Here is a 20,242-nt window from a genome sequence, read left to right on the forward strand (position 1 = left end):
TGAAAATCATTTAAGTGAAAGAAAAGCAAAGAGGAAGGGAAGCAACCTAGGGGCTAACGTGAGAGATGCCGTCCTGATGAGAGATGTGAATGGTTCATGCAAAGCTCGCAAGGTGTCAGAGTACCAGGACGGGGAGCTGACGTGGGCGATGGGATGCAGTGCTACCAGCGGAGTGACTCCAGCGCCTGGCTGCAGCCTCCGTGCACGCCATGGAGCACCGGCAGCTGCAGAAGCCTCAGCTGGCTCTGAACTGAGTGCCTGACTAAAGCCAGGGCCAAGCCTACCTCGGGCACTACGTGCTCTCTCCAGATCCCTTCCTTACACAAAGAGACCGAGAGAAACCACTTCCCTGCTCTGAGAGCCGCCCCTGGACGCAGACCGTGCCACGGCACGCGGGGCTTGGCTTCTTGCCTTCCACTGTTTGCATCTTCCTTGCAAACTGCATGCCTCTTCCTTGCAAATTCTCCTGTTGTATAAAGGAGACCACACTGAACCGCGAGGACAGACTTGGCCTCACTGAGGAGTGGCAAAAATTTAATGCTGGAGGTCCAAAAAAATACCCGTAAGTGTTCACTGGTGCATATCCTGTTCTGCTCCCTACGTTAGATATTGGAGGATGCATGCTGCCATAATTATTCATGAAGTATTACCTATTTTAATTGAATTCATACTCAGATATATTTAACAAAAGCGTTGTTTGTGAAGAAATTTAATTCTCAGTGTCTTACTAACCCAGGAGACCAGTGTCTGGCTATAAAACCTTTGGTTTTGTGTCCTCCCCTACCAAGTCTCACACGGAAAAGCCGCAGAGGAGGAAGGAGAGTGCAAAACTCAGCAAAGCCCTGTACTTGCAAGGGCAGCCCATGGACTGTGTCCCATGCCACTGCCGGGGCTGCCACCGCCCGCACAGCCAGGTCCAGCAGTGTGCAAGGGACACCACGTATCTGTGCTGTTGGCCGCCTATCCTGAACAAATGAAATTACTGAAGTTGCTACCGTACCACGCCGGGGCAAGAGCAGTGCGTCACCAGGGTGACCAGGATCTCTCCAGCCCAAGAGGAGAATCCCTCACTGCTCCCCATCGGCTGATTTTCAAGTCCGATCCATTAACATGCCCGTCTTTGCTACGCACTGCCATGCTGTCCCTTCATGCGCCCAAGAGCTAACTGAAATGCAAACCAAACACCAGTTCCTCCCAGAAGGTTTCTAGCACCTTTTCCAGGGATGAAACAAGAGAGGGAAAAGAAATCGTGGCAGGAAGACACAGTCTTTGTGACAAAACCATTTCAGCCGTGGTGTATTAGCCATGAAACCAGATACTAGATGCAACATTTTAAAGTACCTTTAAATAATGCTTTAACTTATCAATATATCTAATTTAAGAAGAGATAGCCCTATAGAGAAAATGATGACGGGAATTCCTAAGACCACCCAGCCAGCCCACACCAGACGTGAAGGTGCAGCAGACACCCAACCGACAACCCGCAAGCGTATCTGCATTACTCTGGAAATACTCCAGAAACCTAACAGCAACCGTTGAGGTTTCCATTTCCCCCAACTCTAAATCAGCTGCACCATCTAATGCACTGTAGGATTAGAGGAAATACGGTGTTCGGGATTTCTAGACTCCCTGAAATTATTTCTGGTAAATATTAAAATAAAGGTTTCTCACAAAAATAAAATTAAAAAACGGTCTTTCCAGGGAAAGCTACATTTTGATAAATACAACTGGGGATGGGGGACGGTATATGAATTTTCCAGTTTTAATTAAAAACGTATCTAATTTTATTTTTCATGGAATTTAAAGAATATTTAAAGCTGAAAACAGAGATTTCCTGAACAGACCAGACCTATTCTGAACCCAGAGGTAACTGCCGTTCTGACACCAGAGTGAACATAAGCCATCTCCACGAGGGTCAGCAGAACAGCTAGCGAAGCAGTTTGGGTGAAGGCTTAATGCTGCTGCCTGTGTAGATGAGTGCAGATCAAGAGGGGAAAAAAAATAAAAGCTGAGCTCTTCTCCCCTCCTCTGAGCACAGGAGGTGGAAGGTGTGTGTGGGCATAACCGGTGAGCAGGGTAAGGAAAGAAAAGCGCTTCAGCAGTAGGTCACTGGCCACAAACACCCTTTTGGGCTCATTATGCCGTACAGCTACCGGGCAAGGAGGAGGAGGAGGGATGCAGAGAGGCCAACCCCCGGCAGCAGGGCATGGACACCCGCAGTCGGACCAACCTGATGCAATTCCCTGCTCCACCAAAGGGTCAGACCTGGACCTGGGTTGTGACTTTGCTCCCCTCTACAGCACGAGCCAGAAGCATTTCTTCCATGTTACGAGCCAGAAGATAACACCATGGATGACTGGAGGTAGAGATGTCAGAGAGAGACAATGTTATCAATGTAATGACTCTCAGTACTTTTATTATTGCTTTAATTTTGTATCCACATTGGGAAGGCTTATGCTTTGAAATGCAACTTCTCAAACAGCATTTCAGTATATTACAGTAATCATCATTTTAATGTCTCCATAAGAGAAAACGTCTTCACAACTGGCTGAATATCATTACTCAAAAATACGGCAAATTACAGTTTGAAGACCAGAAACTTTCCACGTTGCTGTCCAAACTCGTGTTGTGCCAATAGCTAATGCCCTTACAAGGGGTTTCACTCTCTGGTTTGCCTAAATCCTATGGTGCAGCACAACTTCCAACGTGAACTGGCGCGACCCAGGCACCATCGCCTGGGAGCTGCTGCCTGCAGCGGCCAGCTACAACTGATGTATGCTGCAGAATAAACGATTATTCTGTGGTGATGAGCCGCCCTCGTTCAGTACACGCAATGTAAAAAGGAAACATGAGAAGTGCCAAGAAGGAAAAAAGGAATATGAATGGTAGATGTCCTAGGGAATTTTTTTTTTTAAACCAACCATGCCATCTGTCTTCTCCGTCATGCCTTTGGTCTTGTAGTTATTAATCCATCACTCGTTTTTCTGAATTAGCAGATAGCAATTATGCATTCGTTCTTATGGAGTATAAAAATGAATCCTTAACCTTTAACTTGTGACGGAGCATTTCCATACAAAACGCTTTTCCTTTATTAGTATTCTACCCATTGGCTCGGAGTGTGTGAATACTGGAAAATGGGTTCGGAGACATTTCCCTGTGTTTTACACGTTTTTCACTTTAAAGAAAGATGAAAAACCATGACCTAGAGAAGCCGGTCCATTATGATAAAGCTCCATAATACTGTAGTCATTAAAAAAAAAAATCCTACTTGTTCCTATTTTCATTCATGTGGAGAACTGTTTCTAAGAGACCCCAAAAGTTTAAATAGTTTTTATTAGAAAATGCAGCCAGTGAGAGCCTGGCATAGTAAGGACCAATAGTGCCACCAAGCGGCTACCTAGTGCGGACCGAAGGCTCAAGATTGATTTCTGGTTTTGATGGAAAGCCACAGAAAAGCAAATAAAGCAATTTCAACGACAACCATTATATTTACTTTTCCCTAGTTTGTAGAAGGCTATCTATTTGTTACTTATATTTTTAAGTACCATAACGTTGAGAAAAATTGTAAAAATTAAAAACTGCTTGAAAAGTCTTTCCCATTTCAGACATTTTCTCTTTCCCCAAACGGAAAGGCATTGCATGCCAAGAATTTACAAATTGTAGAATACACGTGTTCTAGTACCACTCCTTAATTTCAGATGGGGGGGGGGGGGGGAACCTAAAATAAGCAAAACAAACAAAAAAACCAACAACCCACAAACCAAAAAGAAGCCTAAAGAACAAGTCGGAGGCTTTAGTGACATTTCAGGGCTGACCCCTCGTCAAAACGGTGACCGCTGAGGGCGAGGTGAAGCCTCCGGTGTCACTGCTGGGGTCCGGGTGGGGAAGGTCTCCAGCTTTCACAAGTTTGGAGGATAACGGTCAGAACTTAAAGACACTGTCAGGATCACAGACGTGATGTGGAAGTAGCTCAAAATAATTCAGAAATCCAGTGAAACCCAAACCACTGCTTGTCTCCCTCTGGATCTTTTAACAACAAATGCACTGAAAAGAATTAATTCTCTGTAAACAACTGAAACAAACAGATTGATTCCTGCCAAGCAATACCGTATTTGGGAAGGGCACAGAGTCTCACTCCAAGGACGATGTCCTCACTAGCATTAGCTGGAGGTGTAAAGAAAGCCAAAAGAAAACTTTAACTGCAAGTTCTTGGGACACGGCTTTGCAAAGACCTGTGCTTCACCGCCAGCAGCGCGGACAAGCCTTCCAAGAAAACAAAGTCCACCAAGAAAAACCAAATTCTCATCTGAGGTTTGGCTGTACATAAAAAGGCACCACCTACAGAAAAATACAAGCAGAAGCTCTGAACATTTTCTCAGGCTGACACAGAAAATGAAATCCACGGTCCTTCCACTTCAGGCAGCCCCTCATAGATTACCGTTTTATCCCACCATTTAACACGCAACAGCTGCCTTCTGCACCGTCCTCCAGCCACCTAATCCCTGGAGATCCAGTTTCCTTCTCCATAAATGCAACGGGGGAACGGCCCTGGTGGGGTTTGCTTTGCCTGGGAACGTTGCTGTCTGTGCAGAGCAAGGTACAGTGGGACGGGCGATGAACGCGCTCGCACGGGCACCATAGCTGCTAACCAGGGTTTGTTTGTGGACAAGCATGCACTCCGAGGGACGTTCGGCTTTGTGCCCCTCTGCAGCCTTTCTGTTTAACGCTCCTGACTGCTGCTCTGACTGTTTGATGATTTGTTTTGTTGATCCTCAGTTCTCTGCTTTTGTGAAAACTCAAGGCAGGTTCTTACTCTGGATTTCAAGTGCTGTTTTAGAGCTGATGAAGTTCCCTTGTCCCTGCCGAATCCCGTGAGGAGACAGGATCAAATATTCGTGCCCAGAAATAAAAGGTTATTGTAACCCACGAGGACTTCATGCCCAAAGAGAGACCACGCTGTCGTGAATGCCCACGTACCTCCCCAGGCTTCAGGGGCAGGGATGGAGAAAAGGAGCGATTTCCACGGGCACAGCCCCCAGACCCCAGGCACGACTGCTGCTGCTCCCAAGCAGGGGTTCCTCAGGGAAAACCCCCTTATATCCCATCATACCCCATCGTAGCCCATGCTCCCTGCCCCCCGACCACAGGAATAACTTCAGAAGTAAACTTTAGTCCTTGAAAACCTTCCACTTCCCAAGGACAACGCAACTGTCTTTACCTACAAGCAGAGGTTGCTATGAACACTGAATGATTTAAGTACATAAAATGCTACTGCTTCAGCAATTAAAATTACGCGTTTCTGTATTATCCACAAACTACCTCAAAGACTATGGAATGTGCTTACTTACTCCTAATTTTTTATTTATAATTACAAGGGAATTAAAGCTGGCATCATCCAGATCTCGGTCAAATCCCACGCTGTCGCGGATGGTCCCCCCGCCCCGGGACTCCCACGCGGGTGCTGGGTGGCCCCAGTGGCCCCCGCGGGTCCCTCGGAGCCCAGCCTGGCCTCGCACCCAGCTCTAGGGCAGAGGAAACACCATCCCACACCTGCGGAGAGGCGTGTCACGGGCCAGGGACCCGTCTGAATGCAAAGCATCCATTCCATTCGTTTGAATGAAGTTAAACCTACTAACGGCCAGTATCTCGGAGGAGGGGTGTGAAATCATGGATGGAGTCCCCAAACACTTGAGCCTCGGGGAGGAGCAGCAAAGGATCAGCTACAGCAGAGATTTCCCTGTTGCAGTTGTAGCTCTAGGACGGCAGAGAGCACTACCGCACACGTGAAACAACACCAAGAGATGATGAGGGTTGTGTACTTACAACTAGAAAGTAGGTAAGCAGAACAGCAAACACGACAAACCATTTTCTTCTTGTACAAGAAGCGCTAATAACAGGCAATAGTTGAGCACCAACAGTATCAATTATGCCACATAAAAAAATAAATATTTGCAACACATTAAAGGTGCTACTTTAGGAAAACAATGTATATTTGAATATTCGATATCCTAAGGGCTAAACTTCCCACCGGAACTGTATTTCGTGTTCAGAATTAGCCTAGCGTTTGGTTCCAGAGAAGAGAGGAGGAGCTGCTCGGGTGAGGGAAGCTTTGCTTCACCAAATGTCCTAACACTGCCAAGGGAACCCAAGAGATCACAGCCAAATGGTCAAAGTCAGTAACATCCATATTAAAAATAAAGTACAGCACTTCAAAGAAAAAAAAAAAAAGTTTTTTTTAAACACTGCATGAGTTTTAAATTTGCTGGATGGATAACAGCATATTTGCATGAGTCTTTAATTGCAGACTACTAACTAGTTCAAAAGAAAGCAAAATACAATCCTTATAACTTCAATCAATGTTTAAAACTATATGGTCACAGCTGTAGATAACACCTTGTGCTAGCTGTCCACACCACAGTGGTTAGCCAAATTTCCCTTATCAGTGTAAACATATAACCTGGGAATGACACATCATTCCCCGTGACAATGTTCTTGCCACTGTGCAGTGAAAGACAAGATTTGAGAACACACCGTCCATAATTTATTTAGCCTAAACAGCATTAAATTGATACGAACTACCCAAACAATGCTCTGAATGAGGAGGAATCTATTAGCATTACATCCTAATTCCCAGCAGCCAGCTTCATTTTCTGTCTGATTGCACAGAAGTGTCGGGATGCAGCATCTATCCATGTTACTGTCAGTTTACACGGCCGTTTGAACGTAGTTACCATAGCCTAAATTCTCAAGACAAGGACAAGCATAAATCTCCATAACCCGGTAGCTGAGAGCGCCGGGGTGAAAGCTAAGTGCCCGCAGCAGAACGGGTAAGGCACACGGGCAAGGTCATAACGCTGCGCAGACAAGCAGAACTCCACATCATCTCAGCCCTCGACAGCAATAATCAGCAAATCTACGATCCCGCAATAACCTCCTCCCCGTCCAACAGCCTGACCCTCTCCGATCGCACCCCGGTCGTTTCAGGTATTTGCCTAATTCTGAACATCCCGGTGCACCCCATTTTCTCCGCTGTCTCATCGGTCCCCGTTGTCCCCCAGCAACCTCTTGGGCTACGTCAAACTGCTGATGCACTGAGGGGTATTTTGCTCCCCAGCTCTGCCATCTCCACACCTCAGCATGCTTCTGCTGACACTTAACAAAAAGGCCACGGGCTGGAGAGGAACTTACAGACAGGAGATACAACCACCTCCGCAGAAGCTGCTAAGCCATTTCCAGGCAGGTAGCTTCAGAGAGAGACACCAGACTCATCCAGTTCCTCAGAAGCAACAAGCTTTCAACAGCCAAGGTGGGAGATGGCGGCTTTTTCAACCCCATCAGCTCGCCTCTCTGGCAGGAACAGTAATTTAGTTTTGATTTCAGAGGCAGGAGGAATAGCACTGTAGAGACCTATCTCATTGCTGTGACTGTTTCTGCAAGCCATCCATGCAAGCACCTTCTTCCCTAGGTCAGCACCTATTCTGAAATGCATTACATGGCTTCATACTTCAAAATAAGTTTCCCTTCTCTGAATTTTAAGCAGCTCAACTTCCCATAAAAAAGTCTGCCATAAAGAGACTTTAGTGTAGAGACTTATTAGCAAGCCCAACTCTCCCTACTGCTTCCCACATCTTTCGAATCACTGGAGAAAACAACTTTGCTTTGATTAGAGGAAAAACACCTCTCTTCAAGTTTCTGTCAGAGTGCTTGAAACCTGGTGCTGAATTCGGGATGGGGACCTCATACTTGTGCAAGGCAAGTAGCGGAGAGGTTCATATAGGCTGGAGAAAAAGCAAAGACCAACTGCAAACTAAACCGGACTGACGGACGTCCCTCAGCAACATTGCTCAGGGCAGCGCTTTCAAGCTCTCAATGGAAAGATGTTTTTCCATGACCTTATAACTGAGATAATTTCACTGGCTGTTTATCACTGCTTCTCCGCTCCTCCCGGCCCGGGGAGGCTGAAGGCCCACGGGCCCGGGGGCTCCCTTGCTCCCCTGTGGCCGTTCGCTGGGCTGGAGGCTCTCAAGAGGGATTTTCTTGGGATGCTTCAAGAATTAATATTCATTACATGTCTAAGATAAAAAGAGGTTTTAATATAGAAGATTTGTAAAGTGAGAAGTACGATGACCATTTTCGATGTGCTGAATGCAGGAGAACCTGTGAATGGGCTTGTGCACTTTTATCGGAGCGGCGAACCAAGAGCCAGCGTCAGCAGCAGGACTGTGAATGGTTTCGAACAACGGCACAGCTGGACGAGCCACCACCAAGGGGAAGGCTCCAGCAGCCCAGACATGAGAAGAGGAGAGTTTTGACAAAAACATTGGCATGTGGGTAAAGAAGAAAGGTTAAACCTTGGAAACACTGTACAAAAAGCAGTAAACTTTAAAAGCATTAACCATACATGTGCTGCAACGCTGGAGTAAGCTGAATACACAGCTAAAATTGTCCATCTGGGTGACAGCAAAAGCAAACCAGCAAGGACAGCTGAACTTGTACCTAGCGACTCCTATCCCAGCAAACCTCCCTGAAGGCATCTTCCCAGGTAACCAACCAGTGCTTCTAATACAACAAAACAAGAACCTTAATACTTTTTTTTTAATGGGTATGCCTTTGTTAGCAGCTTTTATGACATTGAAATGTAAATTAATCAATGCAAAAGACTTCAGTTTGGAATTTTGACTTTAAAAAACAGTTTAAAAGTAGAGACAACTTGCACTACTAATAAAATTTGTAATCGTATACAACTAGGATATTCCGTTTCAGTCAGTAGTCCTCAATCGGGAAGTGGCTGTAAACACTTTACAAGCTTGTGGTGAGAATACAGGGTCGTTCAAATAATCGAAACAAATATTTAGCAAATACCTGTGTTCCTTTTCTTCAGACTGTTGTTTGCCCTGGCTCCCTTCCCCGTGCAAGCCCACATCTAACAGCTCTGCTGAGGACACAGCTGTAGCTTCACTCGGCACCGGAGGACAGAAGCTAGTGGCCCTTTCTTTAGCTGACCAGTTTGAGCAGAAACATTCAGCCAAGAATACCGGTAGCCAACACAAAACAATATCTACTATGGTGACAGCTCTCCAGTTTTGCTTAGAGTATCTGTGACATTACATGTTGTGGCAGATGAACATTTAAGGGCTTCTGTTGTGCAGCTAAGAACTTGCGAAGAGCTGCCAGTCTCTCAAGCCAGGCTAAGTTTTCTGACTGCTCTTCCTTTTCTGATGCCTGGCCTTGGCCGTGCCTGCACACGGCGACATCGCTACGACACCCCGGGAATACATCCATGGCTGTCTCGCAGTGGTTAGAGCCCAGGAGCCGCTTCAAGGCTTGCAGGTCTATTCCCTGCCACGTTTTACAGGTCAAACTGCAACTATCATAAGCACTTACATTCCTTTTCTCTTTTTTGATCAAAACTTACGTTTAACATTCTGGAAGACCTGCAACATGTGTGTGAAGTTCATAGCAAATCGGTGCATCACTGGCACATGTATTTTGAATAATGGAGACTTCTGAGGGTTACACGAGCGTACATAGACGTGACCCGCGCCTCCCTGGCGTGAGTGGAGAGCATTGATAACTTCAGCTGGTGCTGAAGCAGCTCGTGCACGGGGACAGCAGCGCTCTGTGGGGCATTAGGCTTGGCCACTGTTTTCCGCAGGCTGGAACACAAAAGCACACTTAATGCAACAGTTCTTGGCGTTACACTGAGCTGCGCATTGTCGCACACAGCCTGCCTTTCCAGCAGGAGCGTCCTTGTCTCTGCTTACATTCCTGAAGTGGCACAGTGGTGCAATAAAACCGTCCAAAATACACATGGCACCTTTCACTGGTTTGGAATTTACTCCTCTTCACACACCATTAATGCTAAAGGGTGCACAGGACAGACAGATTTAAGATAGAAGAATTTTACAATCCTTTAAAATTGCACCATATCGAGCCTGTAGCAAAACGCCTATTCTGTTACCAATATCCACCGACATCTCAAGTCCTCTCTTTGAGTCCTCCAACCAGGCTTACCTCTAGCATATGTTAGTGCTACTTATTTCAATGCTGAATTTTCTCCATTATTTCACTATCGCTTAAACACTCTTTGGTTATCTTCCATATATGTTTAATTCTTACTGAAAAGTCAAATAATTTAAGAGGATGATAGGTCTGGAAGCAATCGATCAAACTTAGCATCACCCTGTTGGACAAATAGTAGGCAGTATACTTGTCTGGCTGTGAAAAGGTCTTAAGGTTTCATTTAGTCCCATCTCTCTTAAAAAAAAAAAAAAAAAAAACACATTGTTTTAGAGTTTTGCTTAACTCTTCCCAAATCAAAGTCTCATGAGCAGACCACCCCAAGGGTTTATTACAGCGCTGCTGCTGGAACATGCATCTGCTGCAGTAGCTAACAATGAACGTAGAAGGGCTAATTGATCTTCTTTAATTTTAAGTCATGAATTTGGTCCCTGTGGCCCTTTGTTCTTTTGCCCCTCCTGAAATCATACACTGCAATCAGCATGGTATGAGGGGGAAAAAATAGTCTTCACTCAAGACTTCTTTATCTCAAAATAGAAAAGCTGCATCAAGAAGAAAATGCCATTTCCTACAGTTATGTATATCACCACACACAGGTCTAAGTGCTTCTCTCTGCAGCCAGTTCCAGTGTCCAAATAAATAGGTGTTTTCCTAACTTGAGTGTCTACAGTAGAATTCAAATATTTTCGTTTCAAAGAGAAGTGTTTCTTTTTCTTCTCCTCCTCCCTCAAGCATCCATATTAGTTTTATACAGGAAGAAATACTTGAGAGTTGAGTAAGTCCTATACCACGCTTAATTTGCCAGACTGTTAAAAGGTGGGTAATGACTGACTTCTTGAAGTCAAAGGAGTGGAGTATCTGCAGCCACACCTAGCTGAAGAAGTGACTCATAACTCGGTTGTGACAGGTTTATAACTTTTCTTCTCTGGTGGAAAATGCACAAGTTGCAATTAAAATCTGGGTGAGGCTGGACAAACCCAAAAATGTTTGGAATTACTCTGAAGTTTTAACTGAAGTTGCACAGAATGGAGCAGCTGCGGCTGGGAGGGAAGGAGACTTTGACATTTAGCAACGTGTCACGGAACAGAAATCTTGCTATCACAGATATGACTAATTCACTTCTGTGTCTGACATCCATCTTCTCGAACTTGCGAAATCGAGATAATTTCTACTCTAATCCAAGAGAAGCAGAGGGGTGAGCAATTCCATTCAAATCAAATAATACAAGTTCCCTTGAAAGGCAACTTGAATATTTTCGCAAGATGTTCATCATTCATCATCCGCATAGGTCTTAAATAGCATTAAGGTCCATCTGGATGGACAGCACGTCACAGAGAAGTGACACCGGCTATCCCCCAAACCAAGACTATTTAGATGAGAGACCACCATGTCTTCAGGGAAGCTGGCTTCTAAACCACTAGTAGAAAACACAGCAAGTGACAAAACAGATTTGTTTTTCATTACATTAACAAGTTTGCAACTATTTGGCTCCCATTTTAAACTGAAAGACTATAATGACACACCCAGTTCCTTCTGATAGCTATTCCAGTTGAGAAAGAAATGGATAGCACTTCTGCAATGTCTGGAACAGTGATGAACAAGCCCTGAAGCAAAAGGGCAGAGACTGGCTCTGGGCAGGACAAAGCAAAGAACCACTTATGTCAAAGGAAATAATGACCTTAAAGCTAGCTGAGATGAATCTCATTTGAAACAAGAAGGAGTTCCTAGCTTTCATGCAAATAAATCACACAACCCTCAGCAGTGCTTCGTAACAAGGAAAACCGTGCACGGGAAGGGAGGTCTTTTAAGGACTTTACCTGACGGCAGGGAAAGCAGACATAGGAAACAACGTCTAGGGTTTGCTGGCGCTTTCCTACTTTGATGGAAGAAAACTGAAATGTAGAAACAGATTTACATCTTCACAGAACATACTATCTATCTGAGCTCCTCTTAGAACTAAAAATTAAGGGCGGCTCCAATCGAAGCGATTACAACCTCATTACATTCAAACGGCGCATGTCCACAGCCATACTTCATGCCCTCGATGCTTTAAAATTATTTGTATGAGCCAAATCAACCAGAATAAAGAGTGCAAACAGATGCAAACCCACATGGAATTGTTGTAAGAATATTTTGCTAAATGTCCAACGATCCACTGCTGAGGAAGTAAGCCACCTTCAAGGAGAACTGAAAGCAACTGTTACCCATTACCATCAACCACGTTACTTCTGTAAAGGCACTACGGGCAGGAGACAGCAAAGAGGATCTACAGGAAAGACTTCATTTTGGAAGAAAAAAGCTGAAAAATATGGCTTCTACGATAGTGTTCTCTGAAGGACCCCAGTAACCTGTACTGGAGTGATCCGGGCAACAGGCAGTTTTGATACCTGCTGACAGTGGCACCTGGAGAAACTGGGTCCTTCAGCTTTCAGACAATGGTTTCGGCTGCCTAGGCATAATCAGAGGCTGCGGAACGAAGACAAACAGCAGAAGGCTTCAATGCAGGAGGAGAAACATGCCGGAAAGAGAGACTAGGGCATGCTGCTGGCGGTGCAGCGCCACAGCAAACACAGAATAAAATTAAATAAAGAAGCAACCATGAGTACACGTGGACTGAAATTACAAGCCAAAATACAAAGGCTACAGCATTGATCAAAATTACTGCCTGTCTGCCAGGATGGCAAAGCTGACTGCAACATGCTAAAGGGTACCCGAGAGGAGAAAAGGGCAGCAAAGGCAAAGGTAAAGTCACTCATAATTTTCTCAATCTACATAGACGGGGCCATAAAGGCCAAACTAATCTCCAAACTTCATCTTAGCTACTACCAACTACTGTTTTATGGAAGAGCGAGTCACTGCCCAAAATGAGGTGTAACCCCTGGCTTGGTCCTGAGTAAAACGCAAAACCATTTTCAAATCCACGCCAATGCAATTTAGTAGAAAAGTCTTGTGGCTCCTCAACCAGGCATACGAAGCAACCGTTCCCAAGATCCTCTGCAAGCAGCAATGTTTTTGACATTACTAAAAAAGTGTTTTATATAGAAGTGTTCACAGAGTGCTGAGAAGCTGCCTGAAGTTTTTGTTTAGCTCAAGATCTTTCCTTATAATGCCAGAGAGCAATTACTGGATCACAGCATGAAAAACACAATAGAACAGACATTTTCTTCAGTCAGGAGGTGATTCAGCTATCGAAGAGTTTCTTTTGTTTCTATTTTGGGGAAAAAAAATCACTGCTTTCAGATGTCTAAAGCTGACATTCCCAAGGCATACTCATCATGACTGTCAGCTGCAGCAAGGTCTCTGTGGTTCTTCCCTTCTCCTCACATTCTTTCCTCTCTAAACAACTGTGTGAAACGCCCGACAATACTACTGGAAGGCAAGCAGGACAAGAAATTGCGACTAATTAGGGCTCACTTTACCTTTGCAGCTGTAAACAGAGAGCAAAGCATATGCCATCATCCCTTCCGTTCCCTCATACAGGAACTATCCACAACACACAAATGAAATGCGTGGCAGCGGCCAAACTAGCTAGGAAAAAAGGTTGTGCTGCTTCTTCCTGGAAGAGCTCCCCTCGCCGGTGCCGTGCATCAGCTGGGGCCAGGCTGGCAGAGGCGGCTGCAACGCGTCACAGGGATTTCTGCACGGGACACGCAGTCCGGTGGCAGCGAGGAAGGTGACGATGCTGCCTGGAGGACTGGCGTTTCAGGACAGCAGGAAGCCAAGAGAAAAGCTGAACCGCAAGTTTTAGGACATTAGACTGGACAAGAAGAAAGGGACTTACTTTACTGAGGGCCTGGATACGAGGACTCTCTGGTGCAGAAAAGAGAGCGGGCAAATGACAATATTCCAGAGAGAGCGGGGGGTGTAGCTCACGGCTTTGGGACAGGTCTGAGAGCAGGCATCCGTGTACGAGGGGGCGGGGGGCAAAGACAACAAGGGCAGCAAACTGCTACAGCTAAACAAAGACCAGCCTAAGGCTGAGGACTGAAGTCCAGAATATGTTTATATACCATACTGATAAACACAGTGTAAAAAAAATACAAGTAATAAGACTAAATACAGGGCTAATAACTTACCATACCAACTTGTAAACCAGACATTTTCTCTGAAGTTTGGAAGACTGACAAAAATTCCATGGGAAAAAATCTGTTGCTCTTCTCACCTAAGAATAAGCAGATGTTTTTATGTCAATTAGCACGTGACACGTAGCTATTAGTGAAATCTGATTCTGTGTGCCAACCAGTTGTATTTCGCTCTATGATAAATGCTATTTCTACGGCTTGCACTACGTTTTTTTAAAATATAAATACACTTCCAGCATGCTTTGTTTTCAAAGCCACAGTAGTGAAAGGCCGCTACCAAACCACCAGCAGAGTTCAGGGCTTTGTTTAATCATAAACAGATAATGGGAAATACGATGAGAAACAACTGCTGACGAGTTGGCAACAACACTTCACACAGCATATGTCAGGGGGCACGAGGCAGCTGGCTGGGCAAGATACTATTTCGAGAGAGCATTTGGAAACATAGCTGTCAGTAGCTTTTCTTGCTAAGTGTGGCAAGAGCAAAGCGTGACTGTCTTCCAAGCGCAACTCCTAAATACATGACGCTAAACCATTACACTGGAAACAGCCACCGCAAACGCTCCGTGCTTTAATTCTGAGAATTGTACAGAAGTAGCACACCCACCCCCATCCCGCTGCTTGAGCAACGGCCTCCCCGGGGGCTCCCCGACGCACGGATAGCCGAGCACGGGACAACGCTCCCAGCAATCCGATACAAGTGACCAACACAAACTTCCAGGTACAAAGAAGCAAGGGAGCGGAGTAATATTTTAAGAAAGACGCACACAAGTGTCAGACAACTGTAAACAGGTTCATAGACTGCAAAACACCCAACAGATCACGGCGGGCTGAATCTTCTTCTATCAACACATTCTTTCCAATTTGAGCTCCAAACTTTAGGAAGCTTGTAAAAACTAACTAATGCCTTCATTTTTCTTAACCTATTCTTTGAATATAATCAACGAGAACAGGTGCATTCTGCATATTAATTTAACTTTCTTAAAAAAAAGCACTTCATAGCAACACTTTAAAAAAGATCCTGCTCATAAAATTGCATACATTAGAAAATGAACAAATCCATGCACCCATTTCAAGAGATTAACTTAATTAATAGCTATTTTAACTTCAGTTTTCCAATTAGCAGAATATCCTCAAAACAATTTACCCATGTCAACATCTTAATTTTCTCTCTGATTATACATACTCATTAATTTACATGAGTTTGTGGCACATAAAGGCATCTAGTTCACTCCAAAAGCACATTACTGCACGAAAGAGTGAAAAAAACCCCACACAGACATACAAAAATGCTAAGGTAAGAATTGAGACAATGCATCTCATAGACTCCAACCATTTCAGCTGGGAGGGACCTCCAGAGGTCCTCCAGATCTGCCCCAAATCCCTGCTTAAAGCAGGGTCACTTTTAAAAGCCAGGTCAGGCTGCTCACGGCCTCGGCCAGTCAAGTCAAGACCTTCCCCAAGGATGGGGCCTCCTCCAGCTCTGGGCCGCTGGATCCGGCGTCAGACCACCCTCCTGCGAAGAGCCCTTTCCTTACATCTGATCCGCATTTCCCTTGCTGGAACCTGCATTGATCGACTTTGGCTGTAAACCAGAGCGGCGGCCGTCCTCCACCTTCCCCGCAGTCACTCCCTAGATGGCTGAAGACATCCGAAACACAGACACAAGAGAGATCCAGCGGTTTTATTTATTTTTAAAATTTTACCATTACACATACGGCTCACCATAATGGTAACATAACGCATGCAAAAAAGCTGGTAAGAATACTGATTTTCCACTGATTTTTTTATTTAACTCTTAAATTGATGTTTCTCGTTAAAAAATTCCTAGAAGGTCAGGTCATAGACCTGATTCATGACTAGTAGCTGTCATCAAGATTTAAGCAGACTCAGGCCAACAGCGTGACATAAAACCTCTGCTCTCGGTCCAGTAACGGAACGAAGCCAGTGTTTACTTCAAGCTGAAATAAAATCTCAAGGCACAAGGCCTAGTCTGCAGTTGACCTATACCTGTTCTGCTCATAGCATGCATGAATTTAAATTTGTTATTTAAATATGTTTCTGTTGCTAATAAAAAGCAATAAAAAACCCTTCAAAAATAAAAACTTCAAGACTGAGTTCCTTTCAAAATAAAATCAATACCGTTTGGATTTCCATTAGTGATACACTCTTCATTTTTCAATACAGAAGTTTCATGTATCCGTAAAATTATGACATACATATAACACTAATTTTATATATGGATACAGCTGGCTAATCACTATGGGCTGAATGTGCAAGTCAATCAAAAAATAAAATGGACAACTTTCAACAGACAAGTAGGAGTTTTGCTAAGCGCAGAGAATAGTTAATAAAACACAACTAATACCCACTCCCCTTAAAAGATTACTTTCCTATACCTACAAAGGAGACACACTCAGAAGAGCAAGCTGAAAATAATTTCATTTAAATACATAATACACTGTATAAGGAATAAACAATACAAATCAAGTGATCAATTCATAAATGGACACAGACATCATACCAAGAACTTAAATAAAGAAGACTTAAGTCAAATGCTTTTCTGTATCTAAGGTATCAGGAAGAGGCTGCAAGCCTGGAGCAGAAATCACCTCTGAGAGGAACCTTACTGAACTCAGGCAAGCGTCAGACTAAGCCCTTCTGCAGGAAGATCCCGAAGCACCTACAGCTGAACACCCATTCAATACGAGAGGAAGACTCACTGTGGAGCGCTTTACTTAGTGTTACTTATCACTAACAAGACTCTTACTCCGTAAGGAAGAGGATCTACTTCTCTTCTCACTTGCATTCAAGACCTGTTCATCAACCACTTTGCTTCTATTTCCTACACCCAAGGTGATTTAGGAAACATACCTAACATTTAAGACACTAGCATAGACCTGTTACCTTTCTAAGCACTTAGCACTGCCCTAGAAGCGGTAAGGGCTTCAAAGTTTATGTTAGACCACCATCTGAGGGACTCGTAGGTCAAAAATACATCAACACAGGAGTTTTCGAAAAACACAGTTTTGATTTCTTTCTGCTCTTTGGGATTTAGGGGCAAAAATTGCATCTTCACAGCTTTCAGCATCTGTGCTGATTTAGGAAAAAAACAATCAGCATAAGAGGCCAAAACTAAACAGAGCATCGGTAATATTCACAGCGTTAAAAGAGAGGAGTGTGCATCTTCCCATCACTCCAGACAGAGACGCCGGGAAGGCACGCTCCCTGGGCAGCAGAGCTGCGACGTCGAAGGCAGCAGGCGCAGGCGGTGACGCTCCATTTACCAGACACCAGCCGCGTTCCCTGACACCGTCACCGCTCTGTCACCACCTGGGCTTCAAAAACCCGGGCAGGGCCGGGCCTCACGGGCTGCCTGCCTGAGCAGGACCGGCCCTCGCAGGCCTCTGGTCCCCAGGCCGCTCCCAGGCGAGGCCTGCCCCTCCGTCAGCGCCCGGGAGGCCGGGCCCGCTCCCCTCTCCTCAGGCCGCGCCGCACGCCGTGACCCCCAAGCCGCCCCGGGGGCTGGCGCTCGCTGAAAGAGCAAACAAGCAAGAAGCACGTCCATATTTTCAGGGAACGTCACAATTAAAAAAATAAGCACAAATAAATCGGAAGGCATATCGGCAAGGTTATCTCCGCAGCGGCCCCCGAGGCCGCTCTGGCAGCCCCGGCCCGCTGAGGCCAAGGCGCGTTGGAAGGCTGAGTCCGGAGCCCCCGCTCCCTCCCTCGCTGCCGGCCGCCGCCCGGGAAGCGCCTCCGCGGCACGGACCTCCTCCTCCGCCTCCCCTGCGAGCGCCGGGCCCGCCTGCCCGCCCCGCCGAGCGGGGCCTGCCCCTGCCCCTGCCCCGGCCCAGCAGCCGCCGCCGCCGCCGCCGCCCCGGCCCGGCCCCGCCGCCCGCGCTCCCGGAGGGGAGCCGGGGCGATGACGTCACCGGATCAGGCCGACCGGCAATGGGCGCCATTTTGAAACCCCGAAACCTCCCGCGGCGGCAGCTCCGTGCGGCGGCGGCGGCGGCTGCGACCCGCTCCCGGCCGGCGCCTCCCCCCGCGGCCCCCCGCCCCCGCCCCACCGGCACCGTGCGACATGGCAGGTGAGGCCGGGCCGGCCGGCCGCGCCGCGCCTCCGGAGCCGCTTCGCCCGCCGGGCGGAGGGCGCCGCGGGAGCCGGCAGGGCAGGCCGGGCCGGGCCGCGGGGATCCGGGTGGCGGGGGCTGTGGGGAGCGGGGCTGCCCCGCGGGGCGCTGGGCTGAGCCGCGGCGTGGGGCCGAGGCGGCCTTGCCTGGCCTGGCCTGGGCCGGGCCGTGCGGCGGCGGAGCGGGCCCCGCCGGGGAAGGGGCCGGGCCGGGCCGGGGCCGGGGGGTCGGCGTGGGCTCCGCGGGGCGCCGGGCCGGGCGGGCGCCCCTCCCCTCACCGCCCTCTCTTCCCTCTTCAGGGGTGGCAGGAGGTGGAGGCGGCGGCGGCAGCAACGACTTCCAGTGGTGCTTCTCCCAGGTGAAGGGGGCTATCGACGAGGATGTGGCGGAAGGTAAGCGCCGGGCCGGGCCGCGGCGGAGCAGCCCCCGCGGTGCCGCGGGCTCCCGGAGGCGCCGGTGGCTCCGTCCCTGCCTCCCGCTCCGCCGGAGCCGCGGGCACCCACCCCCGCCTCCCTCTCTCGGCATGTGTCCGGGCCGGGGCCGGCTGAGCCGCAGCATCGCCCCGCTGCCGGCCGCGGCGCGCAGGATGGGGGTGCGTTGCGATGACTAAGCTGGCGCCTGGGCTTCCAGCGCGATGTGCTCTCTTTTCGGGCGAGCATAATGGAGAAGACACGGTGGCTTCCTGCTGTTCTTTAATTCTAATCGCTAGGGAGAAAAGGTAATGACAGTGATAAAACACAGGGGGAAAAAAAAAAAAAAACCACGCAAATGGAGTCTGTCAGGCTTGTCAAGTTTCACTCTGACGCAAAGAGAGCAACAGAGAGAGTGTGCAGGTCTGTCATCTGTGCTTAATTTAAAAAGTAGGGTTTAAAGGCTTTCTGCAGCTGTGAAGAGATTTTATTCCTACTTGTTAACGTTTGAAGCTATAAATAGGGATATTGAAATAGGGAGAATGGGCACACCTTTACATTTCTCTGAAACTTTCTAAGCACAGCATGTTTTGGAATGAGTAGAAAATAAGAAATGTTTTAATTGGAAAAAGCGTTTCTCTGTGGTATGTAGAAACTATGTGAAGTTTTGCTCGACTTTGATGAGAAAGTTCCTTTTTTCCTAAATTTTCTGTGTTCAAACTGTTCAGCCTGGCAATGCTTTTTAGAAAAGAGGGCGTGAGGTATGTTTGTGAAGCATAATTCTGTGCCGTTTCTTTGATTTTACTCCATTAACTGGAGTAGCTGTGTTTACTGTATTAAGCGAAATAGTGCCAGTGTGTGGTCATCTTGGGGTTTGGATTTTTTTTTTTTTTTTACTGGATGCAGTAAACATTTTTTCTTACTGTCTACTACAGGGAAATTATGCTGACAATGTTTTCATTTTCATGCCACTTGTTTGGCATTCCATTTAAAATAATAGCTATGGGAGACTTGAAAACTGCTTGAGAAACCAGTAATCAGACTCAGTTGTTGTTTTCTTCAATTTTTTTTTCCCTAAATGTATTTTGTAAGTTGTACTATTGTTCTGAAGTTCCCAGAATTCTTCTGAAAATGTATTTAAGTAGCTTTTGTGAGTTTCCCAAATGGTCCTTTTTTTCCTAGTAACTATCATCTATGTGACTAAAAGTCAGTTCTCCGTGTTGCAAAAAATATACTTCTGTGACCACCTTATTTCCCAGTCAGTTGTTGAGCAACATGAGTTTGTGTGGAGCTGGAAAGTTTCTGGTTTTTGAAACACCAATATATCTTAAACCCCTTTAATTATTTAAGTGCCTAGCAGGACTGTTCAAAGAGGAACTTACATTACTGATGAGACACATAACCGAGGTAGAGTTCTTCAGTTAGAGAGGGGAAGGCTCTCTGTTTTAAGTAACTAGGAGTGGTAAGGGGAAATAGTGATGATAATGCTCAACATTTCCCCAGATGTACCTTATTAATGTGACTTTTCCTGGAGCGAGGACTTCAGATTGTGTGTGATGCTACTATATCTGAGGAATTTAATTTTCTTTATAGG

At 46.5% G+C, this 20,242-nt stretch overlaps 1 protein-coding gene and 1 long non-coding RNA gene across 6 annotated transcripts in view; one reads left to right on the plus strand and one right to left on the minus strand.

Moving 5' to 3' along the window:
• Window positions 1-2,278: 2,278 nt before the first annotated feature.
• Window positions 2,279-17,975, minus strand: LOC148054905 (uncharacterized). Its single transcript, XR_015706975.1, has 3 exons — window positions 17,875-17,975; window positions 14,097-14,182; window positions 2,279-2,356 (listed from the first exon to the last, which is right to left on the minus strand). It is a non-coding gene; the product is annotated as an uncharacterized LOC148054905 (long non-coding RNA).
• Window positions 17,976-18,047: 72 nt separating this feature from the next.
• Window positions 18,048-20,242, plus strand: part of PPP2R2D (protein phosphatase 2 regulatory subunit Bdelta) — a 37,986-nt gene continuing 35,791 nt past the window's right edge. The window contains exons 1-2 of one of the 5 annotated variants that reach the window (XM_087767790.1): window positions 18,048-18,196; window positions 18,538-18,630. In XM_087767790.1, coding sequence (XP_087623916.1) covers window positions 18,190-18,196; window positions 18,538-18,630 — 100 coding nt within the window. In that variant the 5' untranslated portion in view covers window positions 18,048-18,189. Of the gene's footprint in view, window positions 18,197-18,537; window positions 18,631-20,242 lie in introns of those variants that run through there. The other 4 variants (XM_087767793.1, XM_087767794.1, XM_087767792.1 and 1 more) reach the window with 4 other exon arrangements.

Source organism: Nipponia nippon, unplaced genomic scaffold, assembly GCF_047370975.1.
Source record: "Nipponia nippon isolate SJK-2023a ecotype South Korea unplaced genomic scaffold, ASM4737097v1 scaffold_3, whole genome shotgun sequence".
Lineage (NCBI taxonomy): Eukaryota > Metazoa > Chordata > Aves > Pelecaniformes > Threskiornithidae > Nipponia > Nipponia nippon.